Genomic DNA, 16,083 nt, shown 5'->3' with positions numbered 1-16,083 from the left:
GCAAGTATGAATTCACTGAAGAAGTCTCCTGAGTGTGAACAGGGACCTTTGCTTTGGAAAACTGCTCCAGCCGAACCCACCGACCTGCCTTGGTCCCCTCTGCTCCCTCACTTCACCGTTCCCGTGTGGGACGGCGGCCACCTGGAGTCAGTTACTGGGTGGAGTCAAGACACCTTGTTTACCCTGTGGGCTTCCAGAACCACTTTTAAAAATTATTTTTCTATTGCATATCAGTGACACGTTTGCCATAAATCAAGTATTTTTTTCTGTTTGTTTTCATTTTAACCAAGTTTGAATTCATTCTCTCTCCTGTAAGAAGGGACTGTGGACACATGTGCAGCATTGGGCCGGCTGGGACCAGAGCCAACATCCACAGGCGTCCACGTCTCAGACCCAGAGTCTCAGGGGCGAAGGGGACACAGGAGGAGGACTCGGGATGCATTCATTCTGCACACCTGCCATCTGAGGTCTCGGAGGTCACCCCTCTACGTTCCTCTTAATGCTCGTTGTCACAGCATTCTCAGAAGACATCCTATTTCCCTTTTTATTTTTCAGACTTGTCTCAGAATTCCAAGAAAGTGTCAAAATCTATTCATTTTCCATGCTGCCGGGTTGCCGGGGATGTTGCCGCAGCTCCCACTGAGCCTCCAAGAAAGTCCTGCAGCTTCTATTGAACCACGTTCTGGTGTTAAAACCGGACGTGCAGCTCCCGCTGCGTGGCGTCTTTTTCACGTCGCGAAGATGCATCTGCCCTGAACTGAGCCAGTGTTGTGACCTGGGGCCCTCACTGCATGGGGCTGGCTGCGCTCTCCAGTCGGCTTTTTTGTAGATACTTTTTTTTATCCAGGTTAAGGAAGTTTCTCTCTATTCCTAGTTTAAGAGGGTTTTATTTTTCTTTTGGATTCAAATGGCTGTCCAATTTTCTCAAGTGCACTTTCTGCGTCTGTCAAAAGAATCATATGATTCTCCCGCTTAGTTCTGTTTCTGTGGTGAGTTATACCGACTGGTTACAAGTGTGGCTAACCCATCCATGGGTTTCTGGAATAAATCCCTCTTCGTGGGGATGTATTATCCTGTCTATATCACCCTGGGTTGCATTTGGCAATAAACTGCTTAGGGGTTTCTGTATCTATGCTTATGAAAGAAATGCTTCTACAATTTTGCCTTTTTATAAGGTCCTCATCAGATTTTGATATCCAGGTTATGCCAAATTCATAATAGGGGAATGCTTCCAATTTTCTGAAAACATTTTTTTTAAGTGCTGTTTGTTTTGTGAATGTTGGGAAGGATGCCGCTGGCCTTCCTGCTGTCTCGTCCCTCTCCTTGGCCTCCAGGAAGTTTGGCTTCCTCTGAGTCCCAAAGGACCGCGGTCTGTCCTTCCCCTGGCTGTGAAGCGCTTCTACTCCAGAGTGGGTACACACCCTATTAGATGGTTTAGAAAGGAGTATACAGTTTCAAATGGAATTAAACTAAGAAAGAAGGAAAGAGGTAAGAAATCCACTAGACTGGAGGATCAGGACAGGCTAAGCTGATAAGGTTTGAGGTCTGACTAATTTAGAGGCAGACCTGGGGGGCAGGAGAGGAAGAGAAGTCCAGATGGACAAATGGAAGGGATGTGCAAAGGCCCTGAGGCAAGAGGGAGTATAATCAGTGTCAGGAATGGAGAGAAAGAACGTAGAAAACAAGAGGTCAGCAAGGGTCTGGTAGGACACAGGAGGATTTTGGTCTTCATACTGAAATGAGAGGGATGGTTCAGCAGGATGACCTATCATTGCACTAGAGAATTGAGCCTTTGGCCGCAGGTTGGATTTGAACTCCAGGAGACCCGTCCTCGGCAGCAACTGTGATAGGAAAAATGGGCTGGGTGGAGGGTGGGGCGGTGAAGGCGGAGAGAGTTGGATACTTTCTAGGACAATGTGGGAGGTAAAACTGACAGAACTTGGTGACGAATTCGACATTGGAGAGGGAGGGAAAGTGGGGTGCCAAGGATGACTCTGGGATTTTGGTCCCCGTGGGTGGATGGATGGCGGTTCCTTTCCTGAGGCAGGGACCGGATGGTTTGAAATGAATCCATTGGTTTGGGGTGAGTTACCTTTGCAAGGTCACTGAGACGCTGAGTGGTGAAGTTGAAGTGGCCCCAGGCTGTGCCGCCCGTCTGCAGTCCAGAGTGAGGTCCAAGCCAGTAAGCGGGGCACCCCCCCAAACTCAGCTGAGGATTTGTCCATCTGTCCTCTTTAAGTCTGCCTGGCTGTGACTTGGCTTTTCTTTCCTTTCCTCTCTCTTTATCTTTTCTTCGGAGAACTTACTTAATTTTCTTTTCTGCCCCCCCACCCCCTGCTGTCTGTGTGCTCAGCTCTCGGTGTCTCTGGGGGCCCAAGCAGCAGGTGAGCAGCGGACAGAGTGGCAGGCGTGAGTCATTTGGAAACCACTTGAATGTGGAGACCAAGTTGCTATTTTGGGTGAGGACAATTTGCAGTGCAAAGGACACAGGCTGTCACTGAGGTGCCCTTTTGAAAGCCATGCTTACTGCGTCCGAGTGTGCACATGTGGGCCCCTCCAAGGAGGAACGTGCTGGTGGGTAGATTCCAGCTTCCAGTGGGTATCAGCCAGCGCCGGTGGGCAGGAGAGAGGAGAGGGTTTGAGGTGAGGGTGTGTTTCCAAATGTGTAAAAGTGCCGAAGAATAATTTTTTAGTGACAAGTCAGCCAGATGGACCAGAATGAGTAGAACCCTCGACTCTTCCTAAACAAATTTTACCAGACAGGTGGTTCAGACCAGAAACTCAGAATGTCATTGGGGTTGAGTTGGATCCCGAGTCCACATTTCACAGCACAGAAAGGATTCCATGTGTGTCCGCTGGCAGAATGTCCTGGAAGATGAGTAAATTGTGCTGTGGTCTAATACTTTCAAAATTGAAAAGCAAGGTGCTCAGCCAGACTTTTCCGTACTACGTAACGATTGATGTTATAAGGAGCCGGGGCAGGGGGCTAAAGTGTTTTTCACAGGAAGGTTGTTTAAATAAACAAGCCCATCAAATGGAGCTCTGCTCTGGGAAGTCAAATCTGGGCATTGCACCCTGTCACTTCTGTGCAGGGGTCTGGCTTCGGGCCCAGCCGTCACTGGACTGTCGCTGGGGCAGGGGGGGCTGGACTACGTGGCTGCAATGGCGGAGGAGAAGCCCAGTGTCCATTAGAGACTCAGGCTGTCATTTCTGCAGTTGCCGGGCTCTCATCTGTTGGTTCCCGAATCAGTTTCCCAAATGAAGCTCGTAGGCCAACTCACAACTTTCACTGAGGTCAGTTTTCCACATGCGACTCTATTAAGGTTCCACCGTGTGTGTGACACTGATGTCCACCAAGAACAGATATCTCCCCGCTGGTCCGTCCTCTGGTGTGGCCGACATTTAGTGCTTGCGAGGGTCCAGGCGTTGTCCTAAGTCTGTAAAGGGCACTAACCATTCAGTACTCATGTTCATTCTTGAAGCTGAATACTTTATTCTTTATTTTAGTCCACCGAAAACCTGCTTTGCATTTTTCTTTAATAGCTTTCTTCAGAAAGCTCCGTGCTGTTATGATTTCCATGCTATATGAATGCATTGTGGCCCAGGCCAAGGTCATGGCGAGGGGCAGCGTATTCTGCATACCGCTGCCCTTCTACATAGAAGAGGTCGACCTTTTAGAGTGTACGGTCCCAATGACGTTTTATTTCCTCCTAGGAGTGACTGGGTGACGTCCTACAAGGTCATGGTGAGCAATGACAGCCACACGTGGGTCACCGTTAAGAACGGATCTGGAGACATGGTGAGTCTCTTCTTCCCCTTACCTGGGTGCCTGGCGGTGCCGGCTCTGCAGGGACAGGCTGTGGGCACCCAGCGAGTTCTGGCCCCGGGGCGCTTGCCAACTTCACGTGGACTCAAACCGACCTCGGAGTCTCACGGAGAACGACCACCCCCTTCCGACCTGGCAGCGCAGCACCAATGGGCCTGCGTTCAGGGCTCACGTAAAATCCAGAGTTGCTGGGGTACAGTCTGTCCCACGGGTCACAGGTCAGCCCTGGTGGTCGTGTGGCCCTCAAAGAATGGGTGACCCCTCACAGCTGTTTAATGATGGCAGTTCCCTACCATGCTGTCACGGCCCCGGTTGTTTGGCTCCACGATTTCCTCCAGGGTGGGCAGTTCTCACCACGTCCCCTCCTCCTCTGGTTCTCCAGTGCTCGTTCCTGACGTCATCTCCGGGGTCCTGCACAGTCTGACTGTAGCCTCTGTTTTCAACCATCTTTCCTGTTTTTACCCCACACTCCCGGCCCACACACCCACGTTCCAGAACGCAGTGGGTCTGCTGCCCCTGCACCCCACCTTGGGCTGCTCCAGGCACCTCTGCTTTTCTTTAGAATCTTTCCCATTCCTATAGATCTGAGCAGCTGGCCTCCAAGGCGAATTCACACTGCCCCTCCTCACTGAAGCTTCGCCTGGTCCTTCCCTCCTGGAAACCCAGAGCGCTGTGGCTGACCCTTGGCCATGGCACCCATCGGTTTCACCTGTGATGTCTAAGTATGACCTCTCACCCCCAAGGTAGTGGGCTTCCTGTGAGCAGGAGCCAGGCCTGAGTTGGTTCTTCTTTCTCCTCCGTGCCCAGCGCACAAGCAGTGTCCCTGCTGAGTGGATTACTGACTCGCTGATGCCTTGCCACTAGAGTTCTCAACGATTTTCCCTTTCCCCTCCGTGTCTACAGATATTTGAAGGAAACAGTGAGAAGGAGATCCCCGTTCTCAACGAGCTGCCCGTCCCCATGGTGGCCCGCTACCTCCGCATAAACCCACAGTCCTGGTTCGACAACGGGAGCGTCTGCCTGAGGATGGAGGTCCTTGGCTGCCCGCTGCCAGGTGGGTTCGTCCTCCGTGTTCCCGCTGGGCCTCGCCAAAGCCAATGAAGATAAACCAAGTGAGCTTGTCCTCATGTAAAAAGAAACTCACATCCATTGCAAAATATTTAGAAAACACGGGTCAGCCAAAAGAAAATAAATAAAAATGTCCCATTCTCCCACTCAGAAAACACCGTGAACATTTGGGGCCTCACAGTAACTGCCAGCTATGGTTTGCCTACTGGGATTTTAAGATGATGCATATCTCAAGGGTGAAAATTCACTCCACTCGACCACCCACACGCAAGCAATGACACATTTAAATGTCCTTGAGTGTGCCTGCCACACTGGGTAGAGGAAGTGGTGGGAGTTCATTTTAAACTTGACCATGTACACAGTGCCTTTCCATGTGAGGCGCTGCGTGTGAAGGGCTGTGTCCTTGGGTGAATGTTTATTCCCTTGGGATGAGTGAGTTACTGACTCTTTGATCACCTTGGTGATCAAGTTCTCAACGATTCTCCCTCCTCCCTTGTCTGTCAATAGATATTTGAAGGAAACAGTGAAAAGGAGTGAATTACTGACTCACTGATGAGAACACCCCCCCCCATTCTCAACAAGCTGCTCTTTGTTCACACAGAGGGGTCTGGCCATGTCCTCAGGGCGGCGGAAAGGAGGGGGCTCGAGTTCTCACGTGCCACCTGGATCCTTGCTGGGTCTGCTCTGGACAGGTTGATCTGGTCCGGCCCCTGGCTGGCCCTGCCTGGCCTTTCATCGCTTATGAATCTGTGCCCATATGGAGTCTATGGGTGGCTGCCTCTTCATCCTGACCAGGCATCTCCAGGCAACTGGCCCCTAGAACATCCCGAGGCCCTTCATCAGGACCCACCAGAATCCGCACATTCCTGTCCACTCCAGTCAAGCCACAGGGAGGGAGGGGAGCTGACTGGGGTCATATCTTCTCTCTTTTCTGCTGGGGGAAGCTTTCCCACTCTGGCCCGGTAGGAGACCAGGCCTTACTCCCTGGGGTTTCCCAGTCCCTCCAGCAATGCTGAGGGTGGGCCGGGGGGAAGGGCACCACCCACTCTGGCATCCGCATATCCATCGTGCTGTTCCCACAGGTGTCCCACCCTCTACCATTTACTCACTCGAATGCATTTTCGAAGTGTATTTAACGTCACTTAGGGCTTGTCTCTCAATCCCACGAAGTTCCCAATCTGGCATTGCCAACTCTGAAGTTTTGGAACAGAGTCTCCGTACCGGTGGGCAAAATGGGTGTCTCTGCCGGCCTGCCCACCCGCGCGCCAGACGGGTACTTCCTGGTATATTTGTACGTACTGATTGTGAAACTTCTCTTGCGTCATTGACACTGTCGGGGACCATCTATCTGGTGGATGCCTTTGTCCTAGTTCATGGGCGGAGTCTCATGTTTTTCATCAGCCTTTTAGAGTTGGAAGTTCAGTAGTCCCCAGTATTCTGATTCTATAAAGCTCCCCACAGTGAACATCTTTGTTTCTGTGTCTTTGTGTGTGTCCGAGATTATTGTATACATTATAGGACTATTCAATTGTAGGGTGATAGTTAAATTCAATTACGGAAAGTGGGATCGCTGGTGCGCAGGGCGTGTGCGTCTTCAAGGCCGATGCAGGAGAATGCTGGAGGCCTGCCTGGTCTCCCATCTGGGCCTGCTTTCAGGGCTGGTTCCTCCTGGAATTTCAATCCCGGGTCCTCGCCTGCTGCCGTCTGGGGCCTGCAGGCTGTCCCGAGCACATGGCGTGCTTAGGCCCAGGTGTGGGCAGGTGTCTGCGGGGCCCTCTCTGTGCCAGGCCAGGAGGCTTGCCCTCCATGCCTCTCAGCACAGCCTCCATCTGCTTGCTTTAAAGAGCGGGTCCTAGTTTCTCACCACTCGCAGGAGTTCACCTGTTGTTGAGAGGGCAAGGGGCAGCCTCAAGAGACTCCTGAAATCGGTATAATAACCATTTTCCTGTGACGTTATTCTTGGGGGTGTGCGCGTGTGTGTGTGCATTTGAAATCAGGTCCTGGAGGCAATTGAAGCCTCACAAAGACAGAGTTGGAGTTATAGTGTGGAATCCGGGTGCTTTCAAGGCCAGGCCAGAGTGGCTCTATTTTCCAGCCCCAAATACTTAGGGCCACTTTTCCTCTGGAAGCTACTTAGCAGTCTGCCAAGAGGGGGTCAGGCCTTTACACGTGCTGCCCCTGGTGGTCACATCCTCAGGCCCAGGTGGCACACGGCCCCCCATGCTCATCGTTGGCACCATCCATTTGTGCAAGTTAGTGAAGCCAAAGGCAAGGGCGGCCCAACCACCTCGGCCACTCACACCCGACATTGCCTTGTGGCCTAAATGCGGCCCCAGAGTCTCTTCTCGGAACTCTTGTGTACGAGAAATTCACTTACCTTTGCTTCTGCTTCTCTTGGTTTTGTCCTTCCACCCCTTGCGTCACATCCTGGAGACTCTCAGGTGTGGGTGGAGGAGGTCCCGATTCTTTTTAAGACTTCCTGAATACTGTTTCTAGAAATTTCTGCACTGGAAGCTGAAATGCCCTATACCACGATCTATCAATAGGGTACTTACAGCTCAGAGGTAAAGGGAATGAGGCGTGTTGTGTGACGGGCACAGAGCTTCCGGTTTGCAAGATAAAAGCGTGCTAGAAATTCCGGGCCCCAGGAGGACCTGGCTCGATCCTCACTCATCTGTTCCCTGCAGCGTTGGACTCCCAACAGGTTCCCAGTGACGCAGTCAGAATGCACAGACGAGCAGAGAAGGATTTGTGCAAAACGTAGGGGGCAGAAAGTTGTAAAAAATACTCACTGTGGTTCTGAGGCAGTTCTGGAATTTGTACCTATGTGTTTAGGCAAATGGATTCGTGTTAAGGCTGGAAGAATCGGGCCGAGCATGGGGCTCTTTTGTAGAGTTCTGGGATTTTCTTCAGTCCTTCCAAAGAACCTCGGAGGCGTAACCTGTGTTCAGAGACAAAGGGGGCTTTACAGAGTTTTGGAAAGAGGCCCCTGGGACACGGGGGTTGAATAGCTCTTAGAACACAGCACGTCTGTAAGTTAAGTGTAAATTAACGTGAAAAATATGCTGTACCTTCGCTTTGAAACCCGGAGGTTTGGAAATCAAAGGAAAGGCGGCTTGCCTGAGGGGGGGGTCAGCCTGAGGTCCCTGAAGGAAAGCCTTGAAAAGTAATGGGGGTGGGGGGGTGCTCTTGGCTAAAACTGAATTGCTTTGCTTTCTTTCCTGGACAAAGTGCCAGCTGGCCCTCCCACATGGTTTCTCTTTAATGACAGCCATTCGTTTCTAATAGCATTACTGGCGAACCTTCTGCGAGCATGAAAAACTGTCTTTTTATTGTTGGGGCCTGTATGTGATTTTCAGCTCAATGCGTGAAGCCTTGATCTCAGGAGTGAAGTCAGTCCTGACCCACAGCTGTGGGGACACAGACGTGTGGCTGGCTCAGGCGACTGCAGATGTGTGCACAGCGCACTGCGCCCTTCGTCCTCACCGGCAGAGCGCTCAGTACGTTCACACGGCACTTCTCCAACCTCTGAATCTGTGAAGTCACAGGGGATTTTTTAAAATGCAGACCCTGATTCAGTAGGTCTGGGCTGGGTCCCATTCCAGCCACACTGCCGGTCTGTGGACCACGCTTGGTGGCAGGAATCAGGACTCACGGCTCCTGATACCACTGGGGGCATCACCTGCCACAGCCTCTGCCTCTGCCTCTGCCTCCAGCCACTGGGAGCCAACCCACACCTGCTGCGGTTCCAGCCTTTGCTTACGTGGTTCCCGGGCTAGAACATTTGACCTGTCTTAGTCACTGTCTTCTGGCCCTGGCTGGGTAGCTCAGTTGGTTAGAGCATCATCCCAATGTGCCAAGATTGCAGGTTCGATCCCCGGTCAGGAAACATGCAAGAATCAACCAATGAATAAGTGGAACAGCACACAGATGTTTCTGTCTCTCTCTTTCTGTCTCTCAAATCAATCAATAAAGCATTGTGTTCTTTCTGGTTGGAGGGAGATCAGAGCTGGCCAGGATCTCTGGCTGAGTCCCCCAGGTGGAGATGACACCAGGCTGGCTAAGGATCTTTTTGCCTTGCTACTTTTTGTCAGGTCAGGAGAAAGACCTGGGTAGTCCCTTCTCCTTCTCCTCTTCCTCATCCCTCCCTGTCTCTCCTTTCTTTTAAGTGTTCTTTGTTTTGTAATTACATGAACAATACATGCTTATATAATTATGAGCACAAAAGGAAAAAAATAAATTTATACGGAGGGGAATTAGGTCAGGAGCAGACATGGCCTCCACAGACCCTGAATACTAGGCCCCAGTGGCGCCCCCGGTTAATGCGTCCCGATGACACCTGCCGGGTGCTTCTCCCCGGCCACAGAACCCAGCTGCCCCCGCCTAATGGGTGAGGGAGTTCTTTGTCTCGTGTGAGCGGAAGTCCCCAGGATAGCTAGGCTCCAGTGCTGGGTCACTCATCAGCCCCTGATGTTAGTGGGGTTCCTGCTGTCCTGTCCCCGGGAGGATTCTCACTCACTCCTCCTCTGTGACAGTAAAGTCCTTTCCTTCCATCTGGACCAGTAAGAGTGGCCAGGGGATGCTGTGCTCTGATTGGCTTAGGCCAGTCACGTTGGACCCCTGCCGCTGGGGCTGAGGTACGTTTCCGAGAAGTGGAGAAGGGGGTTGGTTCCCAAATGCCACAGGCTTCTGTGAGGAAGGGAGGCAGGGAGTGGGCTGATGGCTGGGCAAGCAACTAGTAATGTCCAGCACACTTCCAATCATTTCCATTCACGCAGTGTGGTATTCATTCATTCGCTCATTGAGTTATTCATTCATTTATTCAGTGCTGACAGTTTGGCAGAGACACAGATTATTCCAACTAATACCAGCAATAAATCAATGAGAGAGGTGCCAGTACGTTTCTGTTTATGGGGGAAGAAACTAAGGCAAAGACTCTCTCCAGTGATGTGCCCAGGGCCACGCAGCACATAATTGGAAAAGCAGAGATCGGAGCCCAGGCATCCTGGTCCGGGCCCACACTCTCCATCACTGGGTAGTTCTGACTCATAAGAAGCTTCTAGAAAGTTGTCTCTCTCGCCTCCATGGGGATGTTAGAAGCTGGAGATTGGGCTGTGTCCCCACATGAGCCAGGTGCCCAATAGAGCCAGTACAAGGGGCTCTTGAGCCAGGCGCCACAAGCCCCCACATTCATTTGAATGATGCCAGTGAATTCAAAACCACGTCTCTCCCCCTAGACCCGAACAACTACTATCACCGGCGGAACGAGATGACCACCACCGACGACCTGGACTTCAGACACCACAACTACAGGGAAATGCGCCAGGTGAGGCCCGAGTTTGTCAAAGAGCCCCAGGCCGTGTGCCCAGCGGGAAGCGCACAGGTGTTCACTTTCAGAAACGAGGGCGATGCGTTAGGGACAGGGTCTGAATGATCCCTCTGGTTTGCTGAAGCCGCACGAAGTGCTTGTAGTTTTGAGATTGAGGATGCGAGAAGGCACGAGACCAGGGTAAGGCTCCCTCGCCAGCAGACGGTCGAGATAGAATCCAACCCCAGACGTTTCTGACTTAGTACTCGAGTTCTCAAGAATCTCTGTGTGTTTGAGTGCTTCGTGGGTTTCAGGATGTTGGTCGTATGGAGAGTCCAGGAGAAAGAGGCTCTAGAATAATAGCGATGGTGGCAACCGCAGGAAGCCCTCACGTAGGGCCCGTGACCTTCACCCCCTGTACCGCTGTGGTCGGTCCTCCCAACCAGCCTGAGCGGGTGGGGGCTCATTATCCTTACCTTCCTGATGGGGAACCTGAGTCTCTGAGCATTCATAACCCCACCCTTTATTGTTCAGACTGTCTGATTCTCGATCTTGGCTGCACATTAAAACCACCTGGGGAAGCTGGAAAAAAACCTGTACTTGAACCCTTCCTCGGGGCCAATTAAAGCAGAATCTTCAGCAGAAGGGCCCGGGGATCTAAATGTTTCAAAGCCCTCCTTCTGATTCTAGTGTGCAGCTCGGTTTCAGTCCCCCTGGCTGACACCCTTCCAGCCCTGAGTCCTTGCACACTGTGGGGAGGGACTGGCAATCCCAGATGAGCCAGGGATTCTGAGCTCTGGTCGGTGCGTGCACGCTGGGTGCAGGAGGGAGAAGGGACCAGGCATTCACTGGAACAGGCTGAAAGAGCAGCCCATCCTCAGTGTTGTGCCTCGGAAAGCCCGTTCAGGGTCTGCTCCCAGCGTGTCTCTCAAAAGTGCGGGGGAGGGGGAGGGGGGTGCCAGCAAATGAGACATCCTTAGATATCAAAGAATCTGTTTGAAGAAAGAGAACGAACAGAGACATGGCTTTCTGAATACATTTCCAGGACAAGGGTTCACCGAGGCCAAACTCACATGGCTGCAAGCATGGTCTCCTAGGTGCTGAGAAAAGGACCCAACTGCCCAGTGCAAGTTCAGGAGCAATTAGGCTGAGCCCAGAGGGCTCTCTGGCTCATCTGGGGGAGTCAACGAACCGGTTTGTCATTTAACTGGAGACATTCACACAGCTTCCAGACACCTGTCAGCACGGACGTAGAGGTGGGATGTGCCAAAGAAATTGTCTTGCTGTCTTGCTCTTCAGAAATCACAGTAATGTGTTTGGACTTGAGGCTGGTGAGTCATCCTGCTGCTCCCCACTCTGGGGTGTCAGTGCGGTTCTGTTCACGGCTTCACTGTATGGAGCACTTGGGTGTGACCTCGGCTTCGCTCACTGCACGTCTCAGGGCATCTTTCGAGCCCAGGCATCAGACAAACATCAACTCGGTGCAATTAATGTCAAAAGCAATAACTCTAAATGGGTTTCAGAAAGAGCGACCTGCACAGAGTCCATCCAGGTGGCGGGTGTCTTTAAATAGTCGTCCCGCGTGCAGAACTGGGCTCTGCTCCTGGAATAGGAGATGGGAGCTGCGTGTCATGCCCTGGGCAACTCTGGGCACCATTTCTGGTAGATGTAAGAGCTGAGACAAACCTTGGCATGGCCAATGTGGCCCCGCCGGTGACGCTGGATGACCCTCCGGGGTCCCAGGGCCCAGCAGCCCTCCACTGTCCATCCCTCAGAGTGTTCAGTGGGGGTTATTTGTCACCTGGGTCCCTGGCTCCCAGGGATGGGAGAACAGCCAGCATTTTTAGTGGCTTCCCATTTGGAGTCTGCTAGGTTACTGTAGAAGCCTTTCTGCTTTGAGGAAAAAGCAAGATAGTTTATCCTAGAATTGAAAGAGACATTCATAACAAACCAAATATGAGAAACAGCAGCAGGAGCAAGAAGACGGAGAGAAAAATAGAACAATGCTCCGCCTTGGGAGGGGAACGTCCTGAGAACAGTGTGCTTCCTGTGGGCAGGAGATGCTCCCAGAGCAGTGACCTGGGGGCCCTGATCTCCCCAGGGGAGGGGAGGGAGGGGAGGAAGGGGAGGGAGGGGAGGGAGGGGAGATGAGGACGCTGCTCAGACACTGGTACCCGAGGGAGAAGGAGTTAATTATTCCCAGAGAGCTGAAGGCGTTCACGGCACAGGTCCCGGTTTATAGGTGTTTAGATGTGTTTGTCTGCTGGCGCCTTACATCTCCTGCATTTGGGGCCATGAGGCCAGAGACTCATTTTATCAGAAGCTCATAATGTGTACTCAGTAGATGTCTATTTGAGGTCATCTCAGCGCAGGTACTTGGGGAGTAGGAGGGAGAAAAGGCTGGCCTGGTTGGCTATCGTCGCGGGGGCTTTGACGGAGATGGAGCGGGCCAGGCCTGGGCAGGCAGAGACCGACAAAGGGGCTCTGAGCAGTGAGGGCAGCAAGAGCCAAGCAGGAGCCATCATCCTAGCGACAGATGGCATGTCTCCGGAATAGTGGGCCGTCTGCTGGGAGCGAGGTCAGCCTGCTGTGCTGAGTCTGAGCACCAGAGATGGTTTCTTCCGGAGCAGAGCTTGGGGAGATCAGTCTGGAAGTTGTCTGGAGAGCAGACTGGCAGGCACTGGGCAGTCCCCAGGACGGGGACCTGCCCAGGAGGAGGAGGTACGGGGAGAGGCATTTCTGAGACGGCCTGGCTAGTCCTAGATTGGCCATGGGAGTGAGTTGGGGAGAGAGGGGGGACTAGCGTGCTTCCTAGGGGGTGGGGTACCGTCCACTAAGGGCGGAAGAGAGGCGGTTTTGAGGAAAAGGTTGATTTGACTTTGGTGTGGAGCATGGGGTTGCAGGTTCCAAATGCTTGGGGAGTTCTGGCTGGTGAGTAGAGTGCGTTGTGCTAGAGAGAAGTCAGTGGAAACACAGGCTGGAATGCAGCCAGCTAGCAGCGTTGATTTCTAGGGCAGCAGAGGACAGCTGGGGCCTCGGGCTGGGGGCTGGGCAGGGGGAGGGGTGGGGCCTGCAGGGGAGGGGTGGTTGTGACGTCAGGTAGCCAGGTCACTGCAGCAGTCCCGCAGACCCAGACCAACGCGCCCCCAGTCCCCACCCGTGGGGGCCTCTCTTACTGTGTTTCTCTCCCCCTCCCTCGCTCTGGGTTCCTCTCCCACTCAGTCAAATGCAGGGTTTGTTTCCCAAAGGAGCAAAGATGGTGGAAGAGGACTTTCTCTCTTTTCCCCTTTCAACATTTTAACTCATTGGGTAAACAGTAGTTTGTCAACATCAAGTGCAAACCAAAGGTCTAAAAGTTAGTCGTCCGAGAACTCACCGACCTCAAGTACCAGCGGTTTTCATGTCCCCCAGTTTTCTGCCCAGTGTGTACCTCTCCATGTTCACGGAATCCACACAGTTTTGTTCAGAGGGTGGTTGTGACTTTGCCCTGCTTTTCTCAGTCAACCCGGGATCCTCAGCCCTGTGTCATGCTGTCTCCCTGATTGTAATTGTAAGGACGTTCCAGTGAGCGTGTGTCGCACTGTCCCCTCAGCTGTCTTCCTGCTCCGGAGCACGTGCGCAGCTCCCGAATCGAATGAAACACACCACAGCACCTGTCACCACGCACGTTGTTTTACTAATCTGTCTGAAGTCTCCTTCTGACGTATTACTAGAAACCTGATTACCGGCAAAGGGGGCTATTTCTTCTCCATCCTTCGGGAAAGGAGGGAAGCAACAGAGCCCAGAACTTGGGAGGCACACGGATGGCAGAGGTTGTTCCCATTGCGGAGATGAGGACGTGGCTTCTTGAGAAGTCAGAGTCTCACACACCCAGGTTCTCTTCTCCACCGGGTTTCCTTAGTACCCCCCTCAATAGGGTGCTTACATACTTTAATTAATTATCCTCCCTCCCCCATTACTGTATTGAGTAGGGCTGAGCTTTGGAGGGCTACAAAGCATTACCATATCTAAGATGTGTAGTCCTCAAGAGCCAATTTCCACCTGCCTGGAGGTGACATCATCCCCAGGAGAATGCACACCCTGAGGCAGCTACTTTCAGGGGGCGTACCTCGAGAATTTAAAACAGGCAGTACCTGGCTGTTTACTCAGGGGCCCTGGCCTCCTTTCCCTAAGATTGTCAAAATAAAAAATGGCAACAGCCAACGCAGCAATAGCTCCGGGTGTGACTGAATCAAGATTATACCTATTTTTTTTGTCAGATCGACAAAAATCATATTTTTGGTGTGCCGTAGAACTTTAGTAATTTGTGTGTCTTGAGATGAAAGAGGTTGAAAACTGCTCTTCTGAGGCCGTGAAGAAACTCCAGTCCTTCCTTTCAAGATGGATCAAGACCCAAACTCCAAAAAAACGGTCTCTGACTGTTTGGGGAACAAGTGCGGTGGATCATAGCCCGGGGCTCCGCGGCGCAACTGGCCGCCAGGAAGCCTCAGCAGGCCACTGTGTAGAGGGTTGTCAATAACCTTGTAAAAAGATTCTTCACCTGCCAGTGTTCTCATTCTTGTCTGCAGAGAGGATGCCCGTGACAACACAATAATGCACTCTATTGCCACAACCCGAAGAGGGAACATGTGGCTGGTTTGGTGACACTGGCCCACGGGTAGACTCGTGGCTGAGAGCGTGTCCAAGGGGAGACGATATTCGCCTTTCTCCTGTGTCAAGGTCATGAGCCCTAACACAGGCAGCACGTTTGCAGCAGCAGCACGGGGGGGTGGGGAGGCATCAAGCGCCAGCCCGGCTCCGTGCTGAGTGTGCGCATTCATTGGAGGGTGAGCCGAGTGGCTGTGTGTCTGCAGCAATGGTTCCTGCCTGGAAGGCCCGGCGGCACCTCTTGCTGGTCGGGGGCGGCTGAGGGTGATGCTGGAAGCAGAGAATGCAACCAGGAGGGACCAGCACGTGGGGCCCCAGATCAGATGGCAACTGTGCTGTGGCCGTCTTGCAGAAGGGTCACCGTGTGCCGCAGAAAATCCAGCAGCAGGGACGTGCCGCTTTTCCTTGCTTTGCTGCATCTTCACAGACAGGGGAGGGCCCCAAGACCCCAAAGCCTGGGTGTCCCTGGGTACCAGCAGGGGCACCCTGGGCAAATCACTCGGTGTCTCTCTCAGNGCTGAGTGTGCGCATTCATTGGAGGGTGAGCCGAGTGGCTGTGTGTCTGCAGCAATGGTTCCTGCCTGGAAGGCCCGGCGGCACCTCTTGCTGGTCGGGGGCGGCTGAGGGTGATGCTGGAAGCAGAGAATGCAACCAGGAGGGACCAGCACGTGGGGCCCCAGATTAGATGGCAACTGTGCTGTGGCCGTCTTGCAGAAGGGTCTCGGTGTGCCACAGAAAATCCGGCAGCAGGGACGTGCCACTTTTCCTTGCTTTGCTGCATCTTCACAGACAGGGGAGGGCCCCAAGACCCCAAAGCCCGGGTGTCCCTGGGTACCAGCAGGGGCACCCTGGGCAAATCACTCGGTGTCTCTCTCAGCCTCAGTCTCCGTATCTGTACCATGGGGACAGTCATCTGGTGGTCACAAGTGAGATTCAGTGGAGAAGTACAAAGCATTACTACTGCGATTGACAGAAATAGAACACCTTCTAACTGCAGTTGTCGACATTCTTACGTGTCGCTGGTTAAAACGTGCTGCATCTCACCTGTGGCTCCATTCCCACCTGCACCCGGTCTCGCTCGTGCTGATGGATGTGGAAGCTGCCTTCCCTTTCATGCTCTTCCTCCACAGGCGGAGGGCTTTCTGCCCTTGCCCTCTTATGGACATGAGCTCTTCAGAGTCAGCTCCCTCTTTCTCTCACCAGGACATTGTAACACAGAGAGTTGTCAAGGAGG

General features: G+C 52.8%; 1 protein-coding gene across 2 annotated transcripts in view; it reads left to right on the top strand.

Annotated features, from left to right (window-relative positions):
- Positions 1-16,083, top strand: part of CPXM2 (carboxypeptidase X, M14 family member 2) — an 84,188-nt gene that overhangs the window by 51,472 nt on the left and 16,633 nt on the right. For both annotated transcript variants that reach the window (XM_037051143.1, XM_037051142.1), the window contains 3 exons: positions 3,715-3,799; positions 4,730-4,880; positions 10,132-10,220. In XM_037051143.1, coding sequence (XP_036907038.1) covers positions 3,715-3,799; positions 4,730-4,880; positions 10,132-10,220 — 325 coding nt within the window. The remainder of the gene's footprint in view (positions 1-3,714; positions 3,800-4,729; positions 4,881-10,131; positions 10,221-16,083) is intronic.

The sequence above is a fragment of the Sturnira hondurensis genome, unplaced genomic scaffold, assembly GCF_014824575.4.
Source record: "Sturnira hondurensis isolate 20B ecotype Veracruz unplaced genomic scaffold, ASM1482457v3 Scaffold0007208, whole genome shotgun sequence".
In the NCBI taxonomy this organism is placed as follows: Eukaryota; Metazoa; Chordata; class Mammalia; order Chiroptera; family Phyllostomidae; genus Sturnira; species Sturnira hondurensis.
Note: the sequence above shows the minus strand (reverse complement) of the source record. Positions and strands in the feature narration are given on the sequence as shown.